At 37.0% G+C, this 20,746-nt stretch overlaps 1 protein-coding gene across 1 annotated transcript; it reads left to right on the forward strand.

Moving 5' to 3' along the window:
• Positions 1–225: 225 nt before the first annotated feature.
• On the forward strand, positions 226–851 carry LOC121726694 (the record flags this gene model as incomplete). The annotated part of the gene is made up of 1 exon (XM_042114181.1): positions 226–851. A coding segment is annotated over exon 1 (390 nt), but the record flags the coding sequence as incomplete, so codon positions are not given.
• Between the last annotated feature and the right edge of the window lie 19,895 nt (positions 852–20,746).

Consider the following 20,746-nt stretch of genomic DNA (forward strand, 5'->3'; position numbering starts at 1 on the left):
ACAATCTTAGACCTACATAATATTATGGATTTTGTAAGGATTGTTTCTTAGGATATCTGTGCTTACTTAAGTTAAAGGTATTCCTTCAGTTCACTTTACATTATATTTGAACACAAAAAAACGTACCTAATAATACAGTTTTAATCGGACAAAAAAAGACAATGCTCTAGTTGAGTCTAGGTGTTAATAATATCATCAGGGGGTACCGTACGGTCTCCTGGGCGGCAGCTACTGCCCTGGCGGGAGACCCGCCGTGGGAGCTGGTGGCAAGGGTTTTCGCCGAGTTGCACCTCCTCGCTTCAGAGAGGAGGTCGCGGGGCGAAGGCCTACAATGGGAGGAGCTCCGGCGGGTCCGAAAGCTAGGAGAGCAGTGGTTGTTGAGGAGGTGGGGTGAGGACCTGGCGCAGGCCCAGTACGGTCAACGTACTGCTCAGGCTCTGCGCCCAGTTCTTGCGGCGTGAATGCGTCGCAAGAGAAAACCCCTCACCTTCCGCCTTACACAGGTGCTCAACGGACACGGATGTTTCGGTGCGTACTTGTGTAAGGTCGCCAGGAGGGAGCCTACCCCAGCCTGCCATGAGTGCGGCGCTGCGGAGGACACGGCCCAGCACACCCTCGAGGTGTGCGATCGTTGGGCCGTGCAGCGCCATGATCTCATGGCGGTGCTAGGGCGGGACCTCTCGCTTTCGAGCATGGTTCGCTGCATGCTCGAGAGCGATGAGGCCTGGCAGGCGGCGATCTCTTTCTGCGAAACCGTCCTTTCGCAGAAAGAGGCCGCGGAGCGGAACAGAGAGGATGACCCATCCTCCGTTCCGCTCCGCCGGCGTAGGACGGGAGTGCGGAGGCGTCGTTACGCGAACCTCCAAATTTCCGTCTAATCCGGGGCTCCGGGCAAGGATGGGAACCTGCCCGGCTTAGCTAGTCCCGGCGCCGAGGGGAACGCTTCAGTTTGCCGGAGTGTTCCCTTACTTTGGTGGAAGTCCGGTCTCTTTTGAGGCAGACCGGCTGGTCATGGAGGGAGTCCTGTGTTAGACAGATCCAGGATATCCCTCCGTATATGGCTGAAGGCAAATCGCAGGTGGTTTTAGTGGGTAAGAGTCCCACATACCCCCGGGGTGCTTCAGCTAACTGAGGCACATCCCCAATCCGGGGCACCCATGATGGGTTTCCCCTGCGCACAAAAAATATATATATATATAACTTCTAATAGCTACCAAAAAAAAAACTACCTTAAAAGCTACCAACGCGCTCACCACTGAGCCACAGAGGTCGTCGAATTATTAATTAGTGCCGGTAAAATCAACAACTTTGCTTCATCATCATTTCGCTGGCCCCGGGCAATAAAGGCGTAATATCAAAAATCGTTTTGTTCAGGAGAGACAAAATAAGCTATTTTGTTTATAGTGCAGCGTACAGTGGTCCAAAACAAATGTGTGATGTCTCATATGAAAGTTAATTTTTTTACCTATTTAACCATATCGTTCTTATCAAAAGGAAGCTACTTACAAAAAATTAGCTTGATAGTAATAAAAAAAAATTGTTCTTGGGCTCCCGTACTATAAGTTATTGCCCAACCGGAAGGGATTGACCAACTCAATTGAACACTAAAGGATATAAAGTACTAAAAATAACTATCAACCCTCATTTCACTCCTACAGCTGTTCACTACTCAACACTGGAGTAAAGGAAAAGCAAGGGCCCCAAGGGTGGCTCGCTTCGGTTCCTGCCCTCTCGATGAATATGGACAATGGACATACTCTTATCTTGTTTTTGCTTTGCTAGAAAAATTAAGACGGGTTTTCTTGCTGTAATAAATTTGTTTGAAAGAAGAGGCTTAATTCAACTTTTTTTTACAAAGCTTAGAAGACAACAGTCAAATTCCAATGATAAAAAACTAACATGCATAAATTATATTGCATTATATTTGCACTTCTGTATTAGATCGGTCTGTCTGATCACTGACCAATAGCGTCCCCGTGTGCACCCCGCCCACTCTTCGCCCCACCAAAGAGACCTGAAACCAAACAGCGCGCCTTCTCCGCTTTTTAAGAGCGATCATTAAGTTGTACGCGGCCTTTCCAATATTGTGTCCCTAAATCCGTAAACAATAAAGACGGCATTAATCCACGTCACCGTACATATTAAATGTTATTTTTAAGGAAAAGCGCGTGGTCACGGGAGACAAAAGGTCCTGGCGCATTGCGGCTCGTTAGCGACGCCACCTGTTGTTCCTCCATGTTTGTAATGACTATAATCTCATTACGGCCGGATAAGGACTTTTATTGGCGCTAAATGAAAAACCCTTATGTTTTTTTATGGGACGGGAAACGTCCAGACCCCTTGATGGATGATGGATCCATGCTATTAATATTATAAATGCAAAAGTGTGTCTGTCTGTCTATCTGTTACCTCTTCACGCCCAAACCGCTAAACCAATTTTGCTGAACTTTGGCACGGAGATACTTTGAGTCCCGAGAAAAGGCATAGAATACATTTCCCGGAAAAATGTGCGGTTTCCGCACGATAGTATAATAATATAATATCAATGGACGCTTCACACCACGTCAGTCCCGTGGTAAGTACCTGAAGGACTTGTATTACGGGTACCAGACAACGGAAATATATTTAATACTTTTATACTATACATAATTATATTTAAGATTTTTATTATATTATGATACACATATTTAATACACATCCAAGACCCAGGAACATAGATTTTTTTTTTGTTCCGTCGCGCGTCGTCGGTATCTCTTTACAACCGATTTAGATTAACTTTGTTATGGAGATACTTCGGAAGACCAGAAAGGAAAAAATTACAGTATCTGCGCAATAAACGAATTTTGGCGCAACGAATTTGCAGGCGTCATCTACAGTATCGTAATTGTAAGCTGTATTAAATGGTTTTAGAATTTTCTTTTTTTTTTATTTGAGGAAAAACTCGTACTAAATGTAGTACTAGTCTAAAAAAGTCGTAGGTTCGCGTTGCTCGGGGTTTGTTATTTGATTTATTTCAAAATGTCGAATCTAGTGTTGAAAAAAACTTCTCTATTTTTTTTATTATTTATTACTCGGAAACGAGTCAATTTATACATGGTGAGCGTACATTCTTGTAGTTACTGGTTAGAAATAATTTGAAATGGAAGCCAAGTAGTAAACTTTACTTATATTTTTTTTATTATTACGAAACGTTTCATGCATAATTTTATTTCAGCCACGTATTATCTTTTACATTCCTCTTAATATTATGCCCATTATTAAAGGTCATGGTTGAAGACAGGCGCATAAAACTTGTCTGCTTACAAGGCATAAAAAGTCATCATGAAACATACATAAATCAAAAAGTCAAAATTTCTAACTTTCATATAGATAATATTATAAATGCGAAAGTGTGTCTGTCTATTACCTCTTCACGCTTAAACCGCTAAACCGATTAAGATGAAACTTGGTATGCAGATATTTTAAGTTCCGTAAAGGAGTGAGCACACTGAGACGGGCCGTGCCGGGGCTCATCGCAAAAATCCGCCTCCATACAATTTGTATGGAAGCGGATGCGCGTATCGCACACTGTGTCGGGGCGCAGGCGGATTTTTGCGATGAGCCCCGGCACGCTGAGCCCCGGCACTGCCCGTCTCAGTGTGCTCACTCCTTAATAGGGCATAGAATAGCTTTTATCCCGAAAAAAATGTACCATTCCAACGCGATTAACAAATTTCAGGGCGTCACCTAGTAGGTATGTTATATTTTACCGACACAATAGCTATACAATTACAAAAGCAAAAGGCTGAGGGTATAAAGTTCACAGCGATTACATGAAATCACGTTATATTACTCAGGTAAGCAAGTGAGCACACAAAGTTAAAACAAAAGAACAGCACACATTATTTGTGTGAGGCCATTAATTGTAGTGCCACAAAAGCACGTCGCTGATTGGAAAACTTTAGCTTTTGATCAAAGTTTTCATATTAATTCCGCCTTACATTGTCCCACCGACGTTATTTGTTCGGCACTAATGTATGAAACATTACGCCTAACGCCATCTTGTTAGCTGCGATTATAACGACATAAATCAGATCTGCTCACTGATTTCGTACCGTAGGGCGCTAGCGATTTTTAGCTAACCAATACTTTGATCGATCTTGTGGATAGCATGGAGACATGTCAGTGCGCGCACCAGACTCTTACATAGAGCAACTTTGAATACTTTTAGCAAAACAAATTTGTACTTAGGGTCAAACCACACATACCACAAACACATCACGTCGCAACGACAAAATGCCGTCAGGCAGTGGTTACGTGTGAATGGTGTCGCTGCAGCTTTTGTAGTTGCGTTGTGCTACCGACAAAATGTCGACGTGGTTACGTTGTCGCCAGTAGTTGCGATGTAGTTACGTACAAAAGTCAATGAAAGGGGGAGCGGGCGCACTGTCGTTGCATTGACGCAACATTGTGGTTGCGATGTGGTCGGTATCACACAAGTGGTCGACAACGGCTGCAAAATGTGGTACGAAATATACGCCCGACCACGTGGTGTGATTGTGGTTGTCGTGTGGTTGTGGTACGTGTGGGTTGGCTCTTAATCCTTATACTACTACTATATTTCAACACTGTAATACAAAGCTAGATTTCAGTTCTAATCAGTCGAACGTCTCATTGAAGCACTATTGTTAATGTGAGCAAATCGGCCTGGAAGCCAGAGTCTTAGCATGCAGGCTTTGAGGCCTAAGCCCTGTTCGTGTCTTGATGCATTAGTCAAAGGAATAGTAACGTTACCGCAAAGTTATGAGCGTGCATATGTTAAGGTGTTTCGATAGCTCGCTTTACCGTCTACTAACGCTAGTGCACATGAGGTGTTTCGGCTGAAGGCAAATAGATCGTTAATTCACGTGCCTGAAAAATCGTTCGATAATACGATTTCGGATGTTTCATGATTTTGCTATTTCTGGTTTTTGTTGTTGTCAAACCAAAACGAGCCGCATTGTGACTAGTCGTGAATTGATAATTCAGCTTAAAATATCAAAACATTTCGTTTATTATAACTTTTAAGTAAATGAAAAGCTTAACAAATACGAATAATGAATGATTACATCAGCCTCTCTCCACCTAATAAAATAGTTATACTATTTATTATTAGAAGGCCTGTTAGCACGAATGGATTTTAATATTTAACCAGGCGTAGAAAATTTAAATTTTAAACAGAGCCGAGCTATATTATAGAGGCATATATTTTTATAGTAAGCTCTATTGGATTTAGCCGGTAAACAATTGAGTGCGAAGGCAGGTAATGCTATGTAAATCCGTGTGGGGGCGAATCCGGGTCACGTGACACAATATGCACCTGCACCCCACAGACTAAGAGTGCGCAGAGGGAACAGAAGAAATGAGGACAATCCGCGGCACAGTCTGGCAATATTTTATTTGCTACTTCTATCAAAATTGAAAGATTATCCGAGAACGAAATAGTAATGAAAATTATATAATTAGCGCTTTGGGGGCTTTATAAATATTATTAGCTAACTTTATATTTTCAGCAGCCCTGTTCGCGTGATACAGTATTCCTGCAATATAATATTATAATTTGATACCTTTATTTAACTCTTTAGGGGTGGAATTTCAGAAAACATCGGTAACGGACCCCTACAATTCGCCTAAAAGGAACATTTGTAAAAAAATCCAAGTTTCTTGTTTTCAGTCAAATAATAGTAACATAACTAATAATCAATTTCTGAACTCGCTGACAAATTGATGGCTAACCAACTTCAACCAAAACATTAAGTAATTGGGACTCAACAAAATATTTATAAAGTTACAATAATATTGTATCGTCTCTGTTGCGTTATCACCTGTTGCTTATCCCATTGAAACAATTTGTAAATGGAACATTAATTTTCTTTGGTAATATCAAGAACATAAACTACTATTGATTGATTTTGCGATGAAGACGTAAGTATAAATTATATTATATGTATAACATTATACTAAACAGAATACTGCTAAATACATCGCAACCTTTAGGCTTTATCTGTCAAACAGGTTAAAAGCCGATTATTTGTTTAAAGTCCTTTGACGAACCTTTATTGTAATGAGAAATTGTTTTCTCCGTTGTACAAAGTAACTAAGTGTTATTGAACACCAGAGTTCGAAGCTTAGCGGCGGAGGACTTTCCACTCCCCAATAAGTGGGTAAATTAATATCTGTCTATATCTATTCTATAATATAATAATATTAAGCGGAAGAGTTTGTTAGTTTGTCTCTTTGTTTGTTTGAACGCGCTAATCTCAGGAACTACTAGTCCGATTTAAAAAAAAACTTTCAATGTTAGATAGCCCATTTATCGATGAAGACTATATTTTTTACGCTAAGACTAATAGGAGCGAAGAAATAGAGGAAAATATGAAAAAAAACGGGGGAAATTATTTGAAATTGCTTACTATCTTAAGAACTACTAGAGTTATCTTAAGAACACATGAAGAATAGACCACGTGAAGGGACATAGGCTATTTTTGCGGAAAAATGTACGGTTTTCGTGAAATTCCTAAATTACGCAGGCGAAGCCGCGCGGAACATCTAGTTTGATTATAAAGATCGTTTCGCTATCAAGTCATCAGATCAATGGAAAATTGATGATTAAAGAGGGTGATTTCATTGTACTTATGACGTATTCCAGGAAATAGGTAGCTGTTGGAATTTTCAGACTACTTGTCAGGGTTCTCTAGAACATTTTTTTTTTAAATTACTAATCAAGCTATATTTTTGTGTGTAGCTTCATTTTGATAAGACGAACAACATTTTATTTGCTAAAAATATCGAAAGTGATAGCTAACAGAGATAGAAAGGATTTCATACTTTGATTTGATGGTCCTAAAATATTATGGATTGTTCTATTTATAGGACAATGTTACGAGTACTCAATCATATAACTATAATTAACCTATCAATATACAAAAAAAAAACAGCTGGTTAGGGTTCCGTTTTAGGGTTCTGTATTCAACAAAACTTGCTTGGAACTTGCTTGCTTGCTAAAACGGAACCCTCACCAGCTGATTTTTTCTAATTCTATCTCTGTTAGTTACCACTTTCAAGATCCAAGAGGCCCAATCCCCTACCCTTTTCCCTTCCCTACCCTCTCCTATTTCCTTCCCTTCCCTCCCCTATTACCCTATTCCAGCCAGCCAGCAACGCACCTGCAGCTCTTCAGTTGCTGCTAGTGTCCATGGGCGACAGAAGTTGCTTTTCATCAGGTGACCCGTTTGCTCGTTTGCTCCCTTATTTCATAAAAAAGAGAACAAATATTTCGCAGATACAAATTTCGAAATTTCAAAATTTGATTAGAAATTTCAAAAGAATTCGTCTTATCAAAATGAAGCTACACACAAAAAAAAATTGCTTAAACTATTAACATTTTTTTTAATTACTAAATTAAAAAAAATGTTTTAGGGAACCCTGACTATACACTATACAGGTATACTTAAACGACACATTATTAAATAGTAACGGTCGTATGAATAAAAACTTAGCGAAGGTTTACAACAGCTTTATAAGCCTGTTGTAAAATTTAATATGAATAAAGGTTCTCTAACAGTGCTCTAACACCTTTTTAAGGTGACAGCTGTCAAAAAATAGCGCGCCTATTTTAAACCTATTTTAAGAACATTTTAAGCATAATCGATATGAATAAACGTTTGCTAACAGTTGTTTAGGCGCGAAACGTCAAATAGGAGTTCGCAAACTTTAGTGAAGCCTCGTACCTACTTTAAGACCATTTTAAGAGACTGAAAATGGACGCAATATCGAGTATTATCGCGATTTCTGACATTATTGCAATTTCAAGAATCAGTAAGGGTCTCTACAGACGGACCGCATTTCAACTGCAATCCAACCGCAAATTGCAGTTCAAGTGCAGTTTAAATCCAGTTGACACGATTACGGGTCTACACAGACGGATCGCGTTTCAACTGCAATCCAACCGCAAATTGCAGTTCAAGTGCAGTTTGAATGCAGTTGACACGATTGCAATTCGACTGCAATAGAACTGCAAACCATACAGTTTACACGACTGCACGCCAACTGCAACTGAACTGCAATCCGACTGCGCGTTTAGTTTGCAGTTCTATTGCAGTCGTATTGCAGTCGTGTCAACTGCATTCAAACTGCACTTGAACTGCAATTTGCGGTTGGATTGCAGTTGAAATGCGGTCCATCTGTGTAGACCTTACAATAGAACTGCAAACCAAACGCGCAGTCGGATTGCAGTTCAGTTGCAGACTTGCAGTTGGCGTGCAGTCGTGTGAACTGCATACTGACTGCATCTAAACTGCACCATCCTACCCGCCCGCACGGTCCGCTCTCTAGCAGTGCAGTTTGGATGCAGTCGGTATGCAGTTCACACGACTGCACGCCAACTGCAAATGAACTGCAATCCAACTGCGCGTTTGGTTTGCAGTTCTATTGCAGTCGTGTCAACTGCATTCAAACTGCACTTGAACTGCAATTTGCGGTTGGATTGCAGTTGAAATGCGGTCCGTCTGTATAGACCCTTAGATACATTGTGTCAAATGCACTAATTGTAGGCCTCAAAAGTAAAACAGAATAAAATAGTATTTTTAGTTATCTTCTCCTTCTTTTCATTATTCTTCTTCTTCTTTTATTATGGCGGCCTTAGTGAGTTGCCAATGTCAAAGTCTACTTTGCTCTATGATTTATAAAATCCATAAAGTACATTTATTTTTTCTTTACTCTTTATTTTTGACACATTGAATACAATTTTTAATCTGTGGAATACAATAAATTGACACACTGCCAACATTACCAAAAAAAATTCTTATAAAACGTCATCTAAAGGTATTTTACTTAGCGAAGGCTTAGCAAGCGTTTATTCATATGGAGTGTTATAAGACGGTTTTTAACTTTAGTGAACATTTTAGTTAGAAAGCTGTTAAAACGTTCACTAAGATTTTTTTATTCATACCACCGTAAATTGGTAACGATAAAGAAGATAACTATCCATATTCATAATAATATTGTAAATACGGAAGTGTGTCAGTCTGTTACCCTTTCGCGGCCAAACCGCTGAACCGATTTTGCTGAAATTTTACACGGATATACTTTGAATCTCGGGAAAAGACAGATAATACTTTCTATCCCGGAAAAATTTACGGTTCCCGTGCGATAAATAAATTCCGCTGCAATGAACTCCATTGCAGCAGAATTCGTTAATATAACGATACGTTAGGATTTCTTAGTGGGCATCTTAGATACGTCTTGTCAATTAGCTAATGTAATAAAAAAGAAAGTGTGTATTTTTCCTATTTGCTACTTCCTTACGCTGATTATTTTGAAAGTTAGGAAATACTTTACATCCCAGGACATCATGTTTGATGAAGATGTAGGTTCATCATTAAAATTGTAGCCCAATTGCAGGATGAAATAAACGACTTTTATTCAAAAATGAATTCTTCTAACAAAGGATTTGATAAAAAGGAGCACAAAATGTTAGCATCCATATTCCATATTCATCTAGTCGACTTTGGTATTTGTAAGTCCGTTTCAGGTGCCTTTTAACAGGCCTTTCTGTGAATTCTTGTTTGCGACGCTACTACGGATTTGCGTTCAAAACAAGTATCCAAAAACCAAAGGAACACTTAAGGTGCTGTGGTTGTTGCAACTACGTAAAATGGGTTTTTTAAAACACGTTTTTAGTAAAGGAAATGACATTATTTAAGTATAAAATAAGTACCGTTTTAAAATTGAGAAAATATCCTTTACGCAAAGGTATATCAGTACACAATTTGAAAAATTCTGCTCGATAGAAAAAAATCTCAAAGATGACTCTCATAACGCTGTCTTTCATAATTAAATCATTTTATGGCTAAATTACACACTTTCTAGAAAAAACAAAAAATGTAGTATATGTAACGTAACCTAACGTAAACGATTTGATTTGTGTAATACTAAAAACAAAAGGTTTTTACTCCTATTTTCTATTATCAAGGCACGCGGCGAGCGCGTATTTAACAGCCACTGTACAGGGTGCGCTGATATGAATGTTATTTTAATGTCCCTAAGAGGATACACCAGGGGCGAGAGAAATTGAAAATAGGTATTTGAAAATGTATTGCTGTCTCACCAATCTCAAGTCTCCCACCGCAGAGCGCGATAGAGACGATTCGTTGTCCGCTGATTCCTTCTCCAAAACTTAACCGATTTAAGTACTTTTTTCATTAAGAATTAAAACAAGGCTTGAGCTGTGTTCCTATGTTTTATTTTTTTGTATATTTTAGCCAGTTTTTTTTCTGGGTGTTTGAACATAGAGGAAAATTTGGCCATTTTTTTGGGTTTTTGGACGTTCTTATCTTTTTTAATAATAAAATTATGAAAAAAAAAGAAAACATAGGGACATGCTAATAGTAGCCATAGATATTCAGGAAAAAAATCATAACTCTACCGGCATTATCCAGGGAGGAAACAGGGGACAACGTTTGTATGGAAAAACAGAGGTGTGGACTCTCTGATGTTCGTACTGACATACATCGAACTGCTTATTTTAGGGACTACTGGGCCTTAAGGTAGTCGCACGCGGTCAGTTACTTTTCTACGAATTTTGTATTGCTTTTAAAAAAAATACACAAAGTATTCATATACCAAGCTTCTAGGTGATATCGGATTCGGTAATGACGTAAAAATGTGATGATTCAAGAAAAATTATCTTCCACGTAGTCGTAAAATAAAAATCTATGACTATAATTAAGTATATACAACTTAATTATAGTCTAAAATTAACATGATCACCTACTACAAATTGCAACGTATCCGAGACTTTCTCAACTTCTAGCTCAAAACTCTACTTTTTAATTCGGAAACTAATTTGATTTTATTCTCTAGCGTAGTTATTCAATAGGATGGAATTTCGAAATTCCGCCCCAGGACAAAAGTTCAACGCTAAAACTATTCAACAAATTCTAACTACCATAAACGAATATAAATAGGTTTATAACCTTTTTAAAGCTATTTGGAGTGCTTTTGAGCGTTTCAAATACTCGTTCACAAAGCATTTCTATCGTGAAATGATTTTTATTTAAAAATTCCTATACCACATTGGTGTGTGGTGTAGCCTTAATTGCTAAAAAAATAAACTATTATCAAATTCACATGCCATGCATTTTTCGTCTTTTTTAGATTTTAAATATTTTATCTTTTTTTAGTTATAAAGGAAATGGATGATATTATTATAGATTAGCACCCTTACTAATAAACGTTGTATAAGCTTTGAATAGTTATACAGTGTTTTGTTCCTGTCACACAAGTGACATTTTTAATTGGATTGAAGAAGACAAAACACTGTATAAACTATTCAAAGCTTATACAGCGTTTATTAGTAAGGGGGTAGAACAACTAAAATGTGGTCAATATAATATAGGTACTGCAAGTATCAACGTCATATTATTATAACTCAAAATGGTAGGTAATAACTAATAAGTTAAAATTTAAAAAAAAAGTATCAAATTCTGAAATGCTTTAACTAAGTAAGTATAATATCATAACCGTTATCAAAGAAAAAACAGAGTATGTTGATTGTTGTGATTCTGTTTATTCTAAAGAATATTTTGGAAATTGATAACATTTTGTTGAAGGCTGGCCCCTCTAATGATCATTAGAGTCTGGCTAGCGAAAGATGAGACTGGAAAAAGGCGGCAAATTAAAAAAATCTACGTATAGCATACCTTGTCTATAGTCGGAATTATAGTTTTGATACTTGATTATTTATGACAATAATATTAGATAACTCATTTCAAGAATAAGTTTATTGTTGTTGTTTACTTAAATTTTATTTTGCAATACATTTCATTGTATTTTGTTTTTGACTCTTGCATGGTTTTGTCGGAGTATTAAAACTTCTTTTTTAATACTTACCGTACTTCATGAAATATATTACAAAATATAATTTAACCAAACAATAATTATCTTCATTTTCTTAAACTAAATTGTCACTACTGTTTCTAAGTTTAAACATTATTTAATTTAAATGTTAAATAATTTCCTATATTAGGTATATTATTACTCGCAAGCATCATATATTGTATTCATTATACTCAAATATGTTTATTTAATACATACTTGTACATGCCTGAAACTAATAACCCTCTTTTGCAAGTTGATTAAAAACCAAGGATTAAGGGGAGATGAAAAAACAACACAGAAAATCAAAGGTTGCGGATTTTTTTTTTTGCATTTTATATAAATATTCGAAAGGTTTTTTTTTTATAAAGTTTATTTACAATTGACTAAAATATATAGGTGTCATTTTGTTTGACAACTTTTTGCCATCTTGTTGGTCCCTACCAACAAGATGGCAAAAAGATGGATCGTGTCCCTACACGATCCCATTGCTGTAAAAATTTTGGGGCTTCTGATGAAAAAACTGCGATAAGTGGTTTTGGCAGTCCTCTTGTGATGACACTGCCTAAGGAATCCTGCAGCGATTAAAACAGATGGAAATCTAAAGGTGTAAGATCAGGACTATACGGCGGATGCATTAACACCTCCCAGCCAAACTCCCGTAACCACACGCCTTTATTTATGTGGCCTTCTTTTTTAATCCTTTTTAGGGTACAAACACTGACATCTGAAAATATGTTCATAAATAAAGTTAGCATTCAATAACAAGGTTGCTTTCAGGTATTTTTTTTGTAACGTTAGGGTCTTACCGGTCTAAGAAGAAATCTCATCAGGAAACTGATTTTGTCTTTAAACATTCTTCTTGGAACATAATATCTCATATTTTATTTATGCTTGATATTTTAACTTGCATAACTGAATCCTTTGCATCATTCATGTTACCTGCAAAACAATAAATTCAATTACATGATAAATAATATTGATTTTAATTAATTGTAATTGAAAGTATCAAAATCTTTTACCTGTACTTACCAATGCACTGGGATATTTCATGTAAACAATCTTGTTTTTGTTTAAAAATTGCATCCTTTTCGCTTCTTTTTTGTTCGTATTTACTAATCATAGCAAAAAGCAGTTTTCGCAAATCTCTTTTCAAAGTTTTCGTCACGTTTAAATTATAAAATCACGTAAACCACAGAAATATTTTTCACTTTGACACATAAACAACAGATGCTATAGGTGACACTGACGTTAATGACAGTGTTACCATAATCAGTTTTGGAATAAAAAGCCAGTCTCATCTTTCGCTAGCCAGACTCTAACTACGCGACTATTTTTTCCAAATAGAACAAGAAATAGAAAATGTAGATGAAACAAGTACAAGAGGAAAACGGGAACTGCGGAATTCATCTCAAAAAAACATCGACAGCGCCCTTCATACTACACCTGTAGGAAGTACATAAAATATTGAGATTCTTGGGGCCTTCACCACGATTAAACATATCATAGACAAAGTAAATTATTGATTACTGCAATTTCTTTTATTTTACGTTTTCATTGTAAATAACAAGGCCCACTCAATGTAACGGCCGTCAGAGACATTTAATGATTATACTTTTCATTAAACGGCCGTCAGAGACATTTAATGATTATACACTTCATTAAATTAAAGTACTTATCCTGTATCCATATAAATCTATAATACATTGTCATGCGCCGCCGACGCTCCCGCCCAGCTGCCTGCTGATTTCAAGACCGAAGCCTAACGTCTTTTACATAGGTATTATGTCTAATTACCTATTGGCTATTACTTACCTATAGAGGCAGCTTTCTGCTATACGGCATACCATGGGACGGGTCTCGCCCGCGGAAGCACAGGTGTGGCATATAGTAATATGGACATTGGACATACTTAGTAAAAACATATTATAATTAAAAAAAAATGTATTTTTTCTAACCACTTATAAAGTATAGTGAAGCAATAATCCCTAATTTTATTCCCCCTATAAATGGTGATTGGTGAGTCTTTGTTAAGAGAAACATGTTTATCGTTTAGCGTACTGCAAAATCTACATCATATAGTATATCTAAGCAGATGTACCATGGGTATGGTGTTATACAATGTTCACCTTTTCGATCTAGCTATATAGCTATATTGAACTAGATAATATCCAATGCAAATATTCTATTGATACTGCCTGAGAATAAGATGTAGATAAAATTGTGTGGATGTGGCATTGAAAAGACAATTTTTTTATTCGTACCACTTATTATGTGAAAGTAAAATCAGATGACAACAGTCCGAAACAAGGCAATACTCTTTTTTTATCTCTAAACATTTTTTTTATTTTTTATTTATATGGCAATACAACGTTTACGGCTAGTGTTATAGATTACAAGTGAATATCATATTTTTATAGATTACAACACAGTCTAAAATACATATGCCTATAAGCTTTACATGCTTACATGCATGCACATGCACATTTAATTAAGTACTTTATTCAGATTTTCTGAATATTTTAAGCTCGGCGTAGTGTATTCAAAATTGTGAGTCTGGGATTCTAACTACAACTATAATAATTGTGCAGCTATGAGATGCAAATCCCAGTTAGAGTTGAATTCCCTCTTTAGGTATTGTACGGTCTATAAGTAGTAAGTTCATTTTAAATCTAATAAATCCATCCGGCGACCATCTGGCGACGCGTAGTGTGCATTAATTGTTGTGTTTTTGGGTGCACGGTAGAGCATCCGCCGAGACGAGCCAAGCGAATTACAAGGACACTACCTACTTTTTGTCGAAGTGTCGTTTTTTTGAACGCTCATAGAGTTGGTTCCCGATGTACCAGATGATTCATATTCTCAAGATATGATGTCAATTTATGTAAATTTAATAGAGTTATTAAAGTACGTACAAAGTCTTAATTGAATAGTTCTAATACTTTAGATTTTATTGATATCTAAAATACACCGATTTCGTCACTGACATACTGACACACTGATGATCATCATGATGATTATCAAAATGTTTAGCTACTTCCTGAAGTGCTAGAAAGCTGAAATTTACTATGTCATCTGAGCTTAGTATACTAACTACCAACAAAAAAATCATAAACTTATAACTTTCGCCCGCCATCCCCTAAAATGGGGGTGGAGGTTTTGATGATACTTTCACCAATTTTATGAATTAGGACATAAGATTATTACACGTGACTGTAGACAGTAACTAAAAAACCTTTAAATAAGTATATATAAGAACCAACTTACAAAAAGAATTGAAATCCCACCCAAAGCATTTCTTGTAAAATGTTGCCGAGACGACCAGGACCCTGTGAAAAAGATATGCGATCTCATGTAGAGCCAAGCGAAACGGCGAAGCCATACATATTTACTGGTATGTAGAATTTGTTTAAGTTACGGTCAGTAGAGTTAGGCCATTTAGATTCAGAAGCTATTGGCTCTACATGAGATATCTCATATCTTTTTCACAGCTAGGGACCGTATGTGGTCGTCTCGGCAACATTTTGCTAGAAATGTTTTTGGTGGGATTAAGAAAAACTTTCCGAAGCTATATTTTCTCAACATAATATTAGTACTGAGTGATTATAAAAGAAAAAAGTCGTGTATTTTTATTTTTTAACACGGATCTATATAATTTCGAAATTTGGCCGGAAGGTTTAATTGCACCCTGTATAGAAATAAAATATAATTTAAATTTAAATCACTGTTTTTTTTTTTGTTTATAAGTACCGCATTAGATTTTTCGACATTCTTGGTAATTGCGAAAGGAAGAAGAAAGGGTAAATTTCAGTCACGCGCCAACCATGGAAGCTCATAAATATTGTAATCGGAGGAAGTGTATTCGCTCGATGATGAAATTTATTTAAATGCCTACTTATATTGAAATCGATGCATAATCGATTTACTTATATCAAAATTGATTTGGCGTTTATCCGGTAAAAGATAAGTACATTCGCGAAAAAAACGAAAGTTTATAAGCACAAGTTTTTAACGAACGGATAAACGGACGGACAGACAGCAATATGTCCAGTATCCGTCCATCTCTCAGTCCGTCTGTCCTTAAGGGGGCGACTAACCCAAAAATTTAGATTTTATAATTCATTTTTAATACTTATTTGAAAAGAAGCCCCAAATTGTTTCATTTTCTAAAATAAGATACTACATTATATTTCCAAGAATTCGAACTGAGCAAAACACGGTATCTTAAAATTTTCTCGATAGAAAAAAATCACAAAGATGCATCTAATTTTCACGAATTTTTCATTTATTGCCATATCCGTGCATTGAACTAAGTTAATATTTTAACACGTTGTATAAAATTCTATCATTGAGAAACCGACCGCGGCTTTTTTAAATGTTGTATATTTATCGAGTTATTGAGAAAAAAATAATTTCAGAATCCGCGCAGTCCTTTTTTACCTGACATATGAAAGACGGGCGTGAGTGTGAAGAGAGAAGGACGATGTTTGATTTTGGGTTAGTCGCCCTCTTAAGTCTGTTTTTAGTTATATGACCCCGTTTTTACACTTTGGATATAAAACTCTGAAAACGCTAAAGGTAGTAGATACCTGCGTATCCCTGGTTAGTAATACTAACTTCGTCTAACTTTATTTTCTTAGTTGCTTTTCTCTATTTAAGGATTATTTTGCTCATAATTTAACCCATTTATCCCCACGCGGCACCCGGCTGTCGCATAACAATTGAAAATCTATTGTGTCTGCTATTCCCACGATCGAGGCTCCAAAGTACAAACTGTACTAAGTATTTAATCCTAATAAATAATGCAATAACCCAAAGGGCTTAGGCAGGTAAATTTTCCCGATTCAAAATTCAAATGAAACGATCGCCATAAAATACAATTTAATTAACACGAATTCAGCCATTTCGGCTGAACAGGCAATTTTTTGAACGGACAAAGGCCCTAACAATGATTCAGAAATTTAATCTAGATCTGGCCCACGACCCTTATAAATGGTGTAGCAGGTAAAAGGTGCAAGTTGAAAGCCCGCTACATGAAGCGTCAGCAACTCTGCACACGACGTGTCGTCGCGATGCACCTAGTGGTTTCCTTGTATTTCTATGAAAAGTGTCACTATTAGAAGGGTATTTCATAGAAATACATAAACCAGTAGTGTCGCGACGACACGTCGTCTGTGACTGCTTCATGTCGCCCGTTGCCAACCGGCACCAAAGTGCATAAGTAATGTCTGAAATCTGGAGGTGTATGTAATTATTCTGTCTATCTATTTATGTGTCTGTTAGAAACTCCGCGTCACTTAAACCGCCTTTTGGAAGTTGGTATGGATGGTATTATATAGCTTTGTCCACACTGTGCCTTTTTCTGTTCGTCAAGGGCATGCGTTATAGCGCAGTCAACAGCGAATGCCCGCGACGCATGCCCCTTGACCGTATCTAAAACTTCAAAAATGACAATATTGGCGTTGCGTTCCTTGACGCATTCAATTATTTAATGCGCCAATATGAAAGTTGATGACGAAAATTGAAGATGAAAGTGCACAATGTGGAGCTATAGGTACATTGGTTTCGGAGACATAAAGGCGCATTATTGTCGGTCAATAATAACGCATGCGGTATTGCGATAATCCCGATTCCTTGCACACATGCCACAGCTGCGTTTTTATAGTCCGATATTTCTTACAGGAGAGCGCCGCGCCGCGCCGGCTCTATTGTACCATCTCTCTTAGACATGCAAGAAAATTGCGTTTTATTGCGATATACTTCCATTGCGGCGTTATTATCGCAGCAGTGTGTAACTGCATGACCATCCTAATATAAAATGTACCTACTGAAAACAGATATCGCAATAACGCATGCGTTATTATCGACCGATAATAACGCACCTGTGTGCGGGGAGCCTTAAAGTATAGTGTTAGTATCGCGGAAAAATGCAAGGTTGTATTTATTTCAACTGTGTAAGTTCACTATTACTTAAGTATCTTTGTTCTGTACCTTAATAGACCGAGAGATGGTGACATAAAATTCTTGGTCATTTGTACCAGTATGGCGGTTCTTCAGGGGTCTAATTACGTAAAGGCAAAAAGGAAATTAATGATGGTCATAGCGCTCGCACTGGCGACCCAAACGGGTCGTTAAGAGGATACACCAAGGGCGAGAGAAATTGAAAATAGGTATTTGAAAATGTATTGCTGCCTCACCAATCTCAAGTCTCCCACCACAGAGCGCGATAGAGACAACACGACAAAAGTTCTAATATAAAAAGAACAAAAAATTTTCGATTCGTTGTCCGCTGATCCCTTCTCCAAAACTTAACCGATTTAAGTACTTTTTTTATTAAGAATTAAAGCAAGGCTTCAGCTGTGTTCCTATGTTTTTTTTTTTTTTGTATATTTTAGCCAGTTTTGTTTTCTGGATGTTCAAACACAGGAAAATCTAGCCATTTTTTGGATTTTTTGACGTTCTTATCTTTATTAATAATAAAATTATGAAAATAAAAACATAGGAACATGACAATATATATTACTTTTTGCTTGACATCAATAATGGTAACAGGTAGGCACTTGATCTATAAGGAGTCAAAAATTCTATACAGCATCTTCGGAACCAAGGAAATACACCGAGGTATACCTAATACCTCGGTGCAAAATCGAATATTTTGGTGGTACGGTATGACGAGCAAAAAGGGCCAAAGTAATAATAGTGGTCATAGATATTCAGGAAAAAAATCCATAACCCTACCGGCATTATCCAGGGAGGAAACAGGGGACAACGTTTGTATGGAAAAACGGCAGTGTGGACTCCTCTTAATCGAAAGCCTCGGATAAATAACGAATGTGACTTACAACCCGCCATACCACCGGGAATATATTATTATTAATTTAAATAAAACAATTCAACCATCTGTACCAGGCTAATTTTTGCATAGCTAATCATCGTCGAGTAGCCATTCACGAAAATCACCTTAACATACATTTCCGACAGTTCCCAATGGCCGCACTACCATGACTGCAAAGGAGTGATTTTATTTTCTTTTCACCAAACGATTCGTACCAGTATTGCATTTGAATTTTTGGAAAGTATTTGATAAATCGTTCGACACTCGTCATTTTTCCGACGGGTGCGATTAACGCCCACGCGTTTGGGTCGCCAGTGCGAGCGCTATGACCTTCATTTTCCTTTTGGTACAAATGACCAAGAATTTTGTGTCACCATCTCCCAATCTATAATCGCCAGCTACAGAAATAACTACCAATACAAGACTAGTACGGTAAGGTCAATATAGATAGGTACAATAATAAAAGTCTGCATGAGCATTATCAATTTTTTTATGGTGAATAATCGTGCTGTGCTTGGAACTTACTCAACATTTTCCCAATATAATGAAAAACTGTAGTGTCATGAAGAGTCAAGACAAACCTAAAACGGCGAAGAGGAAATTGTAAACCGAGATGAACTTTTTCCACTTAAGAAGTTATCTATACTTGATAAGCTACTTATAACTCTCGTCAGGTAATGGCTCGATTTAAGTCGACCTCGAGTAAGACTTATAACTTTTATCTTAATAGAATCAGGACTTTATGATGTCCACCTCATCAACGTTTGTTAAAATTCAATTTTGCCAGCGACGTATTAATTTGTGAAATCTTACTTAAATACAAAAGCAATTTGGAACAATCAGAGATGCGCCAATGGTGAAAGCCCATTAATAATATTATCTATACATATAAATAAAACTAGCTATTTGTATTTGACCGAGCTTTGCTCGGTATTCTATAGAACACGAATAAAATGACATTTTCTAAAAATGATTCCTAGCTAGATCGATTTATCGCCCCCGAAACCCCCTATACTTTTACTTAATTTCATGAAAATCGTTGGAGGCGATTCCGAGATTCCAATTATATATATATATTAGCTTTTACCCGCAGCTTCGCTCGCGTTAGAACGTATTAATATAATATCATAGCTGTTGCCCGCGACTTCGTCCGCATTAACATAGTATAATAACGGAAATGGATAATTTTTTGCCGACGGAAAAGTCCCCTGCATATTGATCAAAGGTCACTCGTAAACTGTATGTTTAGTTTAGGTTGGAATAAATTGACTTTTAAATAATAAAGTTATTTTCCTACAAAGGAGAATTAAAACTTACCACTAAGGACGCTACACCGTTTTAGTACGGACCGACGTCAAAGTCCTACGCATATTTATCAAATGACAGCCGAAAAGTGTATGTTTAGTTTTGGTTGTATCAATAACTTTGTTCTTAAAAGAGAAAATTAAAACTCAAAACTAACGACGCGACATCATTTTGATGTAAGCAGATATCCCAGGAGGGGGGGTGGGGGTTTGGGGGGGCGCAGCATCGATATGTCGCAGACGACTGGTTAAAATAGCCGTTCAATCACACAGCTAGCCCTTTGACTGAACTGTGAACAACGCCATTTATTTACACGGCTATACGTCGTTTAGACGACTTGTTGACTGCAACGTTCAACACTACAGCTAAACGACGCTTAGCTAACTGGTTAAATGGCAAATTAACTTAAGGTTGGTACTACCGTACTACTAATATATATTCTGTGATTAAGGTAATTATATTTTGTTTAATGTAATTATTACACAAACGTAATGCTAACAAGCAGAATAAATTGTATTCTAACTCATTTTGAACACAATTGCAATAAATACCTTGGTGATGCATTTCATAATAATTTTGGTTCACTCCAGTGGCGCAGCTACCGCCGTATATGCCATATCAATTATACGAGGCCCCCGGGCCACGGGGGGCTCCAACGTGAGCAAAATTATTAATAACTCACCATTAATTCTTAAAAATAAAAAGGCAACC

This window comes from Aricia agestis, chromosome 4 (assembly GCF_905147365.1).
Source record: "Aricia agestis chromosome 4, ilAriAges1.1, whole genome shotgun sequence".
NCBI classification, from domain to species: Eukaryota; Metazoa; Arthropoda; class Insecta; order Lepidoptera; family Lycaenidae; genus Aricia; species Aricia agestis.